At 37.9% G+C, this 14360-nt stretch overlaps 1 protein-coding gene across 1 annotated transcript; it reads right to left on the bottom strand.

Annotated features, from left to right (window-relative positions):
* Nucleotides 1-9654: 9654 nt before the first annotated feature.
* LOC149536293 (uncharacterized) lies at nucleotides 9655-11810 on the bottom strand. Its single transcript, XM_089806259.1, has 5 exons — nucleotides 11561-11810; nucleotides 10817-10887; nucleotides 10599-10649; nucleotides 10113-10197; nucleotides 9655-9998 (listed from the first exon to the last, which is right to left on the bottom strand). The coding sequence occupies exons 1-5, from the start codon at nucleotides 11808-11810 to the stop codon at nucleotides 9655-9657; spliced, it is 801 nt and encodes a 266-aa protein (XP_089662385.1).
* Between the last annotated feature and the right edge of the window lie 2550 nt (nucleotides 11811-14360).

Here is a 14360-nt window from a genome sequence, read left to right as displayed (position 1 = left end):
CCCTTTAAAACTACTTTGATCTTGAAGACATAGAGGCAGATAAGAAGGTGAAAATAGAAAAAGCAAGATTGAGAGGGACAGCACTTACATGGTGGACTAGTGTTCAGAAGGAAAGAGAGGAAAGAGGACTAAATAAGATCGAAGATTTGAGGGTTTAGAAACCTTAGAAACATGTTGGTTGAAGTTGTTTAAGGTGTGTAGAGGTGGAGGAAACACTTGGTGAAGGTAAATCCAAGTTTGGAGTCTTTGGTGGCATTGTGTGCTTTTGGGCACACCATTGAAACACAGGGGTTTGGGTCCATACTGTGTTTGAATTTGCAAGTTTGTGGGTAGTTCCTTCAACCTCTACATCAGAAATAGATAACTTGCAACATGATACACAAGTTAGGATTGACTTTGATTATTTTGCCCTAAAGCTGATTGTATGTCAAGTGAGCTGGTGAGAGTCTATTAACAACTTCCCGTGTTTGGATGTGTGGAATTGCTCCACACACTAAACACTAAGAGAGAAGCAGGAATATTTTTCCTTCCTATAGTTAAAATTAAATGCTATACAATGTGAAGTTCAATGAACTTAGTATAATACCTTTTTCTATTCTCTTTTTGAAAGCATCATTTGGCATCAAGATGCAATGGTAACTCTCAAAGAACATATGTGCAAACAAATTGAATGTGGTGACAGAGAGAAAAAATTTTAGAATAAACTAGCTAAATTATTTCCAATGGAAATCTGCTAATCATTAATTACATCTTTCTTTCATCTTGGCCTCAAAATGCTATTCTGTTTACAAAGTTTAATGAAGATAAAGTTTTGTCCTGGTTGATGCACAAATCCAGCATTTGTTACCATAAGGGAGGGCTAGGTGTATGAAATGTTAGTTAATAAAAAATGGTTTTCCAAATAAGAGATGGAGATTTGATGTGATGTCCCCAGAGTGGGCCCCTAACGGAAGGTGACGTAGGTCTGTCCGTGCGGTTTGTCGCTACCACGTGTCCGAGGTCCTCGCCAGCGAGGCTATCCTGGGGTTGCCCCCTTAACGCAGGGAGGTGCCGTTTACTAACAGTCCAGGCTTTTGGTACAATGGTTACTAACTTGGTATCAGAGCTGGAGGTCTCGAGGTCGAGACCCGCGGAGCGTGGTGGGCTGTGATGTCCCCAAAGTGGGCCCCTAACGGAAGGTGACGTAGGTCTGTCCGTGCGGTTTGTCGCTACCACGTGTCCGAGGTCCTCGCCAGCGAGGCTATCCTGGGGTTGCCCCCTTAACGCAGGGAGGTGCCGTTTACTAACAGTCCGGGCTTTTGGTACAACGGTTACTAACTCTATAATGACCCTCTCTATAAAGGCCACAGAAACCCTCAAACTGAGCTTAGGAATTTTGTCAAACACTTGGCGTGTAACAGTAACAATATTCAGAATATGGTAATTTCAGATTTGATACTTTCAGAATATACTCACAGAATTACAATATATATAAAGCCATTGAACTATATTTCAATTACAATGCAATAAATTCTGAAATTATTTTATTACCAATTCTGGACTGATTATTACAATGACTGTATGACAGCAAATTTACCCAAAAATTGACATATATTTCAGAATGCAAGAACCTGGTTTGAAGAACTATGGAAGAACACCACGTTTTGCTGCAGATCGTTGATGAAGACCTCCAACCGCACCCCCAAACTGTCCTTAATTTGCTGCTGCTGCCCAAACTAGCAGGGTCGTACCAGGCCGCACCTGTACGGCTGCTGAAATAAAATAATATTAGGGTTTTGGGACCCCCAAATGCAAGGAAAATGGGCGCCTAGGGTTAGGTAGTAACCCTGTAAAACCATAAAAAATAACTCCAAGGGGTTGAGGTGATATGAGCAATTATGTGGTTCCGAACCCTGCTTTGCCAATTCTGAAAATGCACTTATTCTGTCTTCAAACTCTTGTCAAATGCTTCTCCAATGATAGGGCAAATCTGAAATCCTTATTCCAACCAAAAACAAACCCTAACAACGAATTCTCAATAAGCTCCAATGAGATGGCTGAATACCAACTCCAATTATGCAACAATTCAGGTGATATTTCACACCCTCAAAGTCGCCAATCCAAGGGAGTGATTCGTTCCCAAAGATCGAATAATTTGCAGATCCAAAGTCCACAAATGTCTTCACAATGAAGAAGTAGAAGAGTTCTCCAATCCAAGCATGTCCAAATGAGAGGCCCAACCCTCTATTTATTCACTTTTCTAAGAAGTTGCTAGAACTTCTAGAAACATCCTTTATAATTTCTCATTATAATGCACTTTTTATAATAAAGTAATTTTATAAAATAAAAAGTGCAACTCAAATTAAAATTATAACATGTGGGCCCCAATATCACATAATGATAAAATATAACCTCTTAACACTTCTTCAAGAGCAAGATATGACTATCTGATTCGCAGAATTGACTCTCTTTCCACACCATTTGCCTACGAGAGTCTGGAATAGGCAAATCCATGATCAATGCCATGTCGAACTAAAGAGGGGACATTACAATCCGCCCCTCCTGAAATTGCTTGGCCTCAAGCAATCTCAACGTCGGGTGCTGCAAAATAGCCTCCCCCTCCCAAGTAGCATCCTCAACAGGTAAATCTTTCCACTTAAACTAGTATTCTCTGATCACCCTTCTACGAAGCTGCTTTTCTCTGCTCTCCAGGATGGATTCTGGTACTAAAATCAATTTTCCCTCATCGTCTAAAGGAGGTAATACTGCAGAAGGCACCACATTCTGACCCAACGCCTTCTTGAGGCGTGATACATGAAACACATTGTGCACTCTGCTGTCTGCGGGAAGCTCCAACTCATAAGCCACTTCACCAACTCGCCTGATAATCCTGAATGGTCCATAATAGCGTGGCTTAAGTTTCTCTGCACCACTCTTCTTAAGAGTAGATTGTCTGTATGGCTGCAACATGAGGTAAACCATATCATCTACCTCAAAACTACGCTCAGTTCTCTTCTGGTCTGCATACTGCTTCTGCTGGTTCTCAGCTCTTGCAATATTGTCTTTGAGGGTAGCAACTATATCCTTACTCTCCTGTAATAATTCACCTGCACTGGGTACCCGGCTGTCGCTCAACAACAAATCCAAGAAACTAGGTGCTTCATAACCGTAAAGTGCCATGAAGGGTGTCATCTGTATAGTCATATGATATGTAGTATTGTAACAATACTCACAGAGATATATCCATCTGACCCAAGCTCGCTGCTGAGCTGCCACATAATTCCTTAAATACCCTTCCACCCATTTGTTCACAATTTCTGTCTGACCATCGGTTTGTGGGTGATAGCTAGTGTTGGGTGTAAGCTCCGTGCCATATAACCGGAATACCTCCTGCCAAAAGTGACTCATGAAACGGCTATCCCTATCACTCACAATGTTCTGAGGCAAGCCGTGCAATCTGAAAACCTCCCGAAAGAAAACCTCTACCACCTGAGCCGCTGAATGTGTAGTGGTGATAGGAAAGAAATGAGCATATTTCGTTAATCTATCTACCACCACATAAATACAATCTCGTCCTTGTACCTTGGGCAAACCTGTGATAAAGTCCATGGAGATGCATTCCCACTTCCTGTCGGGAATCGGAAGTGGCTGTAGGAGCCCTGCCGGATAGCTGTGTTCTTGTTTGTTTTGCTGGCAAACATGACACTCTCGAACATACTGCAAAACATCAGCTTTCAGCCCCTTCCAAGTGAACCGCTCTCGAACCGACTTGTAAGTCTTGAAGTACCCGGGATGGCCTGCTGTCAGTGAGTCGTGAAGTGCTCTCATAATCAATTGCTTAACCTTCGATCTTGGGACTAGGTAAATCCTGTTCTTGTAAATGATCAAATCATCCACAAGTGTGTATCGGGTATCAATCACTGTTCCCTCTACTATATCGGAGGCCCATGTATCCCTGGCATACTCTGCTATAATCAAGTGTCGCCAATCCTCTGATATCTGAACCATAAGAGTGAGGTGTGGCCTTCGAGATAGAGCATCTGCAACAACATTCTGAGTTCCCTTGACATATGAGATGTCAAAATCATATGCCTGCAACTTACTTACCCACTTTTGTTGGCGATCATTCAGGTCCTGCTGTCCCAAGAAATGCCTCAGACTGTTATGATCAGTTTTAATACAAAACTTGCTACCCACAAGATATTGTCTGAATTTGGCCAAAGCATGCATGATGGCCAACATCTCCTTATCATATATACTGAATGAACGCTCAGGGCCTCTGAGCTTCCTGCTCTCATAAGCTATGGGGTGCTTATTCTGCATAAGTACAACACCTACTCCCTCTCCAGATGCATCACATTGAAGCTCAAATGGCTTCGTGAAATCAGGTAATGCTAGAACTGGGCACGTAGTCATTATCTCCTTAAATCTCATAAAACAGTCTTGTGCCTTCTGAGTCCACACAAATTCCCCTTTTTTCAGTAAATCTGTCATGGGAGCTGCATGTCGTGAGTAGCCACTGACAAACCTGCGATAAAAACCACATAAACCAAGGAACCTCCTCAACTGTGTAAGGTTCTCTGGTGGAGGCCAATCAACAATAGCGCGAATCTTTTCAGGATCCATCCGCACTCCCTCTGCACTAATGATGTGTCCCAAATATAATAGCTCGGTCATCCCTAAGTCACATTTGGACTCCTTTGCATACAAGGACTCCTTCTGTAGAATGCTCAACACCGTCTCCAAATGCTCTAGATGCTCCTGCCATGATCGGCTATAGATCAAAATGTCATCAAAAAACACCAGCACGAATTTCCTCAACTGATGGTGGAAAACTCTGTTCATAGTGGACTGGAAAGTGGCAGGTGCATTGGTCAGGCCGAAAGGCATGACTACAAACTCAAAGTGCCCACAATGACATCTGAAAGCAGTTTTCTCAATATCCTGTTTACGGACTCTGATCTGGTGATATCCTGATCTCAAATCAATTTTCGTGAAATAACAGGCCCCATGCAATTCATCTATCAACTCATCAATGCGAGGAATAGGATACCTGTTCTTAATGGTTCTCTTATTTAATGCCATGTAATCAATACACATCCGAAGCGTTCCATCCTTCTTTTTTACCAAAACAACAGAAGATGCAAAAGGTGACTTACTGGGTCGGATGTGCCCCATCGCTAGCAACTCCTCAATGGTCCTTTCGATCTCATCCTTGAGTCGCTTTGGATGTCGATATGGTGTGACCATGATAGGTTTAGCACCTTCCTCCAGCTCAATAATATGCTCAATGCCTCTGTCCAGTGGCCTGCCTGGTGGAATCTCACTGAATACCTTTTCGTACTTAATCCTCAACTTCTGAATATCAGGATGATATTCCACCTTATGTTGCTCCTCTTGTGTAGGTATCAAAGTACAAACTGCTGCCCACTCTATATCATTATGCCTAGTTAATCTCTCCAGCCGCCTAAATGAGATAGCCCTGATGTCTCCATTACAGATAGCCTTTAGCACATGAATCCTACCATTCATTTCGAATTGTATCTCCATATCCTCTAATCTCAGGGTAACCACTTTCAATGAATGTAGCCACTGCATCCCAAGTACTATGTCCATGTCACCCATGTTGACCACATGATAATCTGCCTTAAACTCATAGTTGTTCAAGCGCAAAGGTAAGTCTCGTACCATCCTGTCACAACGAAGAGTGTATCCATCAGCTACCTTGACTCTTAGTCCTTCGAACTCCTCAGTAATGAGTCCATGCTTCTCTATGAATCGTGCATCAATGAAATTATGCGTGGCACCTGTGTCCAACAATGTAATAACCTTCTGTCCAGCCAAGACTCCCCGAAGTCTGAAAGATCCCTCTCTCTGGATACTAGACAGTCGTGCTTCCTATAAATGTAGCTTTGTTTCCTGCCTTTGCCCTGCACTGTCTATCTCCTGCTCTCCCTCTGCTTCATCAGGATCCTCATCATGATGTTCTGAACCATCTGAATCTGAGCCTTCGTAATAAGCCCACATTGCCTGGTTGGCCTTCCCTTTTGGCCTCATAGGACAGTCATGGCCGTACTCATACGGGCCTTTGCAATAGAAGCATAGCTTCTTCCTACGCAAGTCATTAAGTATCTCCTTGTCCAGCCTCTTACTTTCTTCCTTAGGTAGCTGTGCCTCTCTATGAAAGGGTTTCCTGTCCTTATCTTTTCCTGAAGGGAAACTCTTTGCCTGAAATTTATTTTTAGAAGCTGAAGAGGAATCCATGTCACGAGCTTTCTTAATGGCTTCCTGCAAAGTGGGAGGGTTGAGAGCTTTAATCCACCCTCTCAACAGATCAACTAACCCATCCATAAATAAAACCAATAGCCTTCGTTCAGATACATCTGTTACTAACACTACAAGTTTCTGAAACTCTGAAATGTATGTTTCCAATGAGCCCCACTGTTTAAGCTGGGCTAATTCCTTGAAATGGAGTTCTGGATCTTTCTTATCAAAACGTTCAATCAGTCTCTCTGTAAACTCCACATATGAGGTAATGTGTGCATGACCCATAGTGATCATACCATGATGCCACCATTCGTGTGCTAACCCATCCAGGTGAATTGTTGCATACTTAATAGCTTCTTCCTCAGACATAGGATTCAATTGAAAGTATGTGTCAAGCTTTTGAACCCAAGCTCTTGCTGTAGACTTCCCCGAGCCATCATAATATGGTAACTGTAGTTTTCCTACTTTCTTTCGTAGCTCATAGTTCTGAGTCCTGTCTTGTCCACGGGGCATATGCTTCATCCGCACATCCATATACTCTCTAAAGGTGATTGCAGCTGTAAAATCTGGTCCTCCTGCTTCCCAATCTCTCCTCAGCCGATCCTGTATGTCAGTGATCTGGGGTTCTGGTACCGGCTACTCTGGAGCTCTAGGAAGGAACGTAGGAATCATAGGCCTCGAACTTACTGTCCGAGCTTGCTGGGGGGCATGACCGAAATTGTTCCCAATTTGTTCGCCTCCATTATGTCTCTCATCCTGATTATTCCCATTCTGATTGTGACCATTCTGATTATTTTCTCCACCTATATTAGCGTTCAACCCCATTTGTCGAGCCATCATCTGCATCATAAGCTCCATTCTCTGATTCTGTTCTTGTGCTCTTTGTTCGGCTAATCGCTGTCCCTATGCCAGGGTGTCTAATAACTGTAAAAATCTTTCCTCTTGCGGATCTGGACCGGCATTCCCGCCTCTATCCATATTGTAGTCGTAGTCTTGATCAAAAAATACCTCCCCTGTGTCTGTATGACTGGATTCTATGTCCACCTAGATAGATGAGCTAGACTGTTCGCTCTGCAGGTCAGAAATCCTATCTTGTCTTGCTTTGGTATTGCGGAAATTATAAGGCCTTTGTCGCATGCTCTGATTTTAGTGTTTTGACATTTCGTCAAACACTTTCCCTCCTATCCAGCTGTTCCAAATTCCCTATAAGACCTCCATAGGATGGCAGGACTTATAGCTCTGATACCACTGTAATGACCCTCTCTATAAAGGCCACAGAAACCCTCAAACTGAGCTTAGGAATTTTGTCAAACACTTGGCGTGTAACAGTAACAATATTCAGAATATGGTAATTTCAGATTTGATACTTTCAGAATATACTCACAGAATTACAATATATATAAAGCCATTGAACTATATTTCAATTACAATGCAATAAATTCTAAAATTATTTTATTACCAATTCTGGACTGATTATTACAATGACTGTATGACAGCAAATTTACCCAAAAATTGACATATATTTCAGAATGCAAGAACCTGGTTTGAAGAACTATGGAAGAACACCACGTTTTGCTGCAGATCGTTGATGAAGACCTCCAACCGCACCCCCAAACTGTCCTTAATTTGCTGCTGCTGCCTAAACTAGCAGGGCCGTACCTGTACGGCTGCTGAAATAAAATAATATTAGGGTTTTGGGACCCCCAAATGCAAGGGAAATGGGCGCCTAGGGTTAGGTAGTAACCCTGTAAAACCATAAAAAATAACTCCAAGGGGTTGAGGTGATATGAGCAATTATGTGGTTCCGAACCCTGCTTTGCCAATTCTGAAAATGCACTTATTCTGTCTTCAAACTCTTGTCAAATGCTTCTCCAATGATAGGACAAATCTGAAATCCTTATGCCAACCAAACACAAACCCTAACAACGAATTCTCAATAAGCTCCAATGAGATGGCTGAATACCAACTCCAATTATGCAACAATTCAGGTGATATTTCACACCCTCAAAGTCGCCAATCCAAGGGAGTGATTCGTTCCCAAAGATCGAATAATTTGCAGATCCAAAGTCCACAAATGTCTTCACAATGAAGAAGTAGAAGAGTTCTCCAATCCAAGCATGTCCAAATGAGAGGCCCAACCCTCTATTTATTCACTTTTCTAAGAAGTTGCTAGAACTTCTAGAAACATCCTTTATAATTTCTCATTATAATGCACTTTTTATAATAAAGTAATTTTATAAAATAAAAAGTGCAACTCAAATTAAAATTATAACATGTGGGCCCCAATATCACATAATGATAAAATATAACCTCTTAACACTTCTTCAAGAGCAAGATATGACTATCTGATCCGCAGAATTGACTCTCTTTCCACACCATTTGCCTACGAGAGTCTGGAATAGGCAAATCCATGATCAATGCCATGTCGAACTAAAGAGGGGACATTACATTTGAAAACAAGTTTTAAAAACAATACATTACACTCCAAGGTTTTTGATAGGAAAACAATCAACCAGAAGGGTTTATTTATGCAACTTAAAGTAATGATTGTCATTGAAATGCCGCGGCTATGAAACTAGCAATTACTAGCGAGAAAGATGCAAATGTAAATGTAAATGAAAAGGTGCTTGACTGGACACAGCATGTAAAAGTTGCTGGAATTGCGAAAAAAGGTCATTACTGACTTTCTTGGCTGGTCAGTTATTGCATGGACTGAAATTTGTTTGCAACAAGGGCTACCCACTGGATATGATACTGGCATAAAAGGAGAAAAGTGGACAATGGTTATTTTAGATTGTTCTTGACTGGAAGGCCGAAGATATAGATTACAATGCAACAAAAAAGCCACTTACCAAAAAAACTTTATGTAGGCAACTTCTCAATTCTGTGGATAAAAAGAAACTAGTGTCTAATTCAAGGATGAAGGTTGAATATCTCAATTGATTATTGCAATATTATATGTGCAGTAATAAGCATGTTTTTGTCTTAATATATTGTCAAAATGACAACATAATGACTAACAATTGCATAAGTTTGTCTTGACTGATATACTGTTTATAGAATTTAAAAAGTGCTTTTACTCAATTTTTGACTAATGATGTAAATCTCACAATCTTTGAAAGAAATTAAAAGTATTCAAACTTTCAATGTGTTTACAAGAAAAGTTCATTCCAACTAGAAAATGAGAGTGAAATATATGAAAAATTCAAGAGTAACCTTGACATGATCACAAAAATCTGAATTGCAAAGTTCTTTACATTGATAAGAATCTTGGACATTACACATGGAAGCCTATTCACTTTTTCCTTCATGAAAAGCATTTTTAGTCAAATTCCAGAGATTGTCAGTAACAAATCTTGCAAGAACATTTTGTACAATATATGCAATTGAGAACTGTACAATTTTACATCAAACACCACATGCTAGTTGTTCCAGCGCAAGTGTGCTCTCTTCGTGAGAAATGTGCAATTTAGAACGGAGATTGGTCAGTAAAATTTCTCTTTCCCAGCTTAATGAACCTTGGGCATGAAAAACCTCTAACACAGAGCCATATGCAAATAATTCCAACTTATATGTGGATACATTGTGCTCGTCTGTGAGGCGAATTCCATTTTTCGTTTGCTTCTTCCTAAGTTTAGGCAGTTTTCTGGTGTGATAGTGAGTATTCTTTCTATTGTTTGGCACTTCATCTCTTTCATCTTGAATTGCAAGAGCAAAAGCAGTGCGACTCCCAGTAGTTGAAACAAGATAATCTTTATAATCCGTATTCATGTGAGAAGCATCAACAAAAATGCTCTTGGCATGAAGTGTCCCTTTGTCTATATGCTATGCTAATTCTGAATGCCTAAATCTCTTTATTTTTTCACATTTGTCAAGATGAAAGCCCTTATCTACCTCATACATAGTTTCTACAGTTGCATTCCCTTGTTTTGATGTCTTCCGTTTTCTTGCCTACAAAAATAATTTTAAGCATGTGTTAGATACACTGGTGTAGAGGACTTGACATCTTAATAAACAAGTCAAGTTTCTAATAATTATTCTCAACATAAGGTTGTATCCCAAAATTCAAGTATATCCAAAAAATACAATGCATTATGCAACTCTCTGACAATCAGACAAGAACCACCCCTAATAGAGCTAACAAAGTAGGATCGATATAAAAGTGTTCATATGAAGATCCAAAATTCTCGCAATCACTAAAAAAGCCTATAGGTAAAGGAAGATGAGATCTCAATAAATGTAAAGGTTTGAAAAGCTAACATGTGCACCAAGATATAACTAAATGAAATGAATATCTTCCATTACAAAAGAGAGATTAAAAGTTTGTTCCAATTGTTATATTAGATGCCTACCTTCTTAAGATCTGACATTGTAGTTTCGAAAACGTATCCATGAAAACCCTTCTAATTATCAATAAGAATCAGTTATATTACTAAATCTCAATGCTAATATTCTAATTATTCTAAACCAATTGTTTCAATTTTATACACTGAAAACTCAAAAACTTGTAGCAAAGATACATTGATAATTCTAATTCCTCGGGACCCAATAGCTTCCTGATATGACATACAAGGCACAAGTAGTTAAAAAGGGCATATATTTCTCCAGGCATAAGGATATTAGACAATTCAATGAATGTAACTACAAACAAAAGGCAATCAAGAATATGTTATTTTCCAGAAACTACAAAATCAAAATGTTTGATGCCAATGGAATATTAAACAAATGATATTAAGTCAAAACAAAGGCCTGTAAACTTTGCCCAAATTCTTAAGTTGTTAGAGATATTTCGGTACATTTGAGGATTGTATTCATTAGGAACTACACTTAAGCTGGATATTTATTGTATTGTATGGGTAAGAAAGATACCCTTTCTCACTAGATAATAAAACCCATGTTCAGTGATCTGCTTAAAATCTGGTAAATTATCTTGAGATAAATGTAATCACCGAGGATAGTGGTGTCTCTATATGATAGCAAGAATGCACTGTATTTTGTTAAACTCGTGTATTGGAAGAGCAGGACGTGATATATTACTTTGTAATTCATTGTGAACAATGATACTTTAGAGTACGTAGTACATAGCATGGGATATTTTCATTAACAACATGACAGAATTTAAACGGTTAAAAACAATTGCCAAACAGGTAAAGGAAAATATTTATCGGAAGAGATAATGACCATTTCCCATTCTTCCATTCCTGCCTGGTCCGAATATTGGAGTAGAGAAATCTCATGCAAATGTCATAGCAAGGGAAGTACACACTATAATATTTGTGAGGAAGAACATCTGAGATAACACCTTCCCACCAACAATCCTTGTCAAGAACCTCAACTTGATCACCACCTGCCCAACTAATAATGTTCATCTCAGGAGGGCGCGGCCTTAATTGGTTGCATTGTAACTCCTCCATCAGGGGATGCCCCTCATCTGTCTCAAATTTGTCATACTGGACACGATAAATATTCCCCTCCTGAGACACTATAGCACCCTCAAACCAAGCCCCTACAAAACCAGGTTCCTTGCTGCATGCTTCGACTTTCATACCATTTCTGAACTTCATCTTTATACCTCCAAAAACTCTTGCAAGATGCTGCTTCTTCTCAAAATAAATTAATACATTCAGACCCAATTCAAGATCAGCTAACAAGGCAAACGAACTAAAATAACCATTGAAGTAAAACAATGTAAAAACTATGTAATATAGGGAGCACAAATACTGGTCACATTACGTGCTGCTGAAGCCTCTTAAAATTCAGAAAAGTTTCTTAAAGTCGGACAACAATGCATGCTCCTCATATTCATACCCTAGCAAAATATGATGATATTTTCTGTTCTGGATGTTTCCAATTCTCTCACACTGGATTACCATAACTCTCCAAACTATTAATAGCATGCAACCCTGGAGTGCCTGCTACATTAGTAAGTTTCCTTCAATTCCCACACGTCCTGCATTGCCTAAGCCTCTACGCATAACACATATATGGAGAAAAGGCTTCAGTTTCAAACTTTCTAATACCATAATAACTTTTTCTGTATATTATTATTTTAATTTTTTGAATTTTTAAAGTTCAGGCGGTTGCATTTTAATGGCCATATTTGTAAAATTTGTGGGCCCACAAACTTATGTCCATTGCTCATTATGGTAGTAGATTGGAAAATAACATATTTCTAACTATTTTTCAAAGTTTTATATATGTGGATTGGATGTTGTCTATGGTTTTGGTTTTGTTTTTCATATTATATATTCTTTATTGTCATCTTTAAATTTAATTTTTTTCCGTTTACTATTTTAGAATATAATTGTGATGCAATAAGTAATATATTAAAAAATTGCATTGTATTTTTTAACATTTTATATTTTAATTGTGATGTCAATGCTCACTTCATTTTAATTTTACCATAAACTCTAATTTGTCTCAATTAGTTTAATTTTTATTATTTTAGATACATGTTTATATTTTTAAATATTATTAATATATATATAAAAGATTTGAATTATATTTAGTTTATATCTAAGATATATTGTAGGTTGTGATTTGGAGCTATTTGATGTTCTTAAGGGGGGTGCACTTGGACTTGCATCATCAGTCTCTACATTTTGTGATGTTAGAAGGTAATATTGAATGGTAGTGTCTAGTTTTGTCACCACTTGTTACAAATTTTAATATAGACTTTCATACTTGTTAAAGTTAATACACATGTTTAAGATATATTTGTAATGGCATTTCATGAACCCAAGTGTTCTTATCTTTGAAATGTATTGTATCTATAGTTCTAAATTATGTTTAAGCTATTTTAGATATATGGGTTTCTTGAATTTTATTATCAAACAAAAATATTAGACACTTCTCTCTTCTTTAAACAATTATAAAACAAAAAATAAAGGCACATATTACATCTATCATGCTACAATACTCTTTAAAATATCTATAGTTCATTTCCAATTAATGGCCAAATCAAAGCCTTCCTCTTATATAGATCAAAATCATTGATAGTTTAGCCTTCATTATGGAAAAAATATCATTACCTTTCATAATATGATTTGTGATTGTTCCTTTATTATGATAGATAATGGTGATATTTTTTAAATATATTTGTAATGTCATTTCATGAACTTGTCTATTCATATCTTTGAGATATATTGCATCTATAGCTCTAAAATTAAATTTAAGTTATTTTAGCTTTGTGGGATTCCTAAATTTTATTAACAAACAAAAATAGTGAACACTTCTCTCTTCTATAAAAACATAAAAAAGCATTATAAAAAAAAGCTACATATTACATCTATCATGTTATGATACTCTTTAAAATATCTATGGTCCATTTCCCTTTAGTGGCCAAATGAAACCCTCCCTCTTATGTGCTTTCAATTGATAGATCAAAATCATAGATACTGTATCCTTCATTAAGAAAAAAAGAATCACTAGCTTTCATAATATGATTCATGATTATTCTTCTTTTATGATATATGATGGTGATTTTTCTTTAACAACATCCCTCTATTTTATTAATGCATCTACGGGTGATGGTATTGATGAAAAAAAGTGTTGCATGGTATTGTCATTGATGTCAACTTGATAGGTCTTGTCATTAATGCCAATTTGAGATCATTAATATATTTGGAGAGGTTGGTAGATATTGTGGGGTGAGTGATATAGAAGTTCATCAGATGTATACATGGAAGAATATTAATCTAGATGATTGGTATGTATATGGTGAAACCTTGTTGCATATACATTAGGCTTTAGTTACGAGATGTAGCTACATTTTGTTGACCTTGTGCTCAAAGACATAGTTGGTTAATAATTGAGATTAGATTCATACTTAAATTTGATTGAAGAAATCCATATAAGGCTTTAACAGTGTATTTCTCTATGATTGAGTTAGTATTTTGGTCTCCTTGTCGTATTGCATGTTCTAGGTGTGTGATTATATTTTTAAGATTAACATTTTATAAGGTGTCCCTTCCCTAATTTTTAAGTTATACAAATTCATGTAGCAAACTTTATATGTATGTTCTTTTATAATGTGTCTCAATTGACTCACTAAAATGTTCCATATTCCTTTTTTGGAATTCATATATTAGTGTGGACTTGGGAATCTATTTTGT

Source organism: Cupressus sempervirens, chromosome 10 (genome assembly GCF_028749045.1).
Source record: "Cupressus sempervirens isolate cs-2001-9-10 chromosome 10, ASM2874904v1, whole genome shotgun sequence".
In the NCBI taxonomy this organism is placed as follows: domain Eukaryota; kingdom Viridiplantae; phylum Streptophyta; class Pinopsida; order Cupressales; family Cupressaceae; genus Cupressus; species Cupressus sempervirens.
This window is presented reverse-complemented; position numbering and strand designations above follow the sequence as displayed.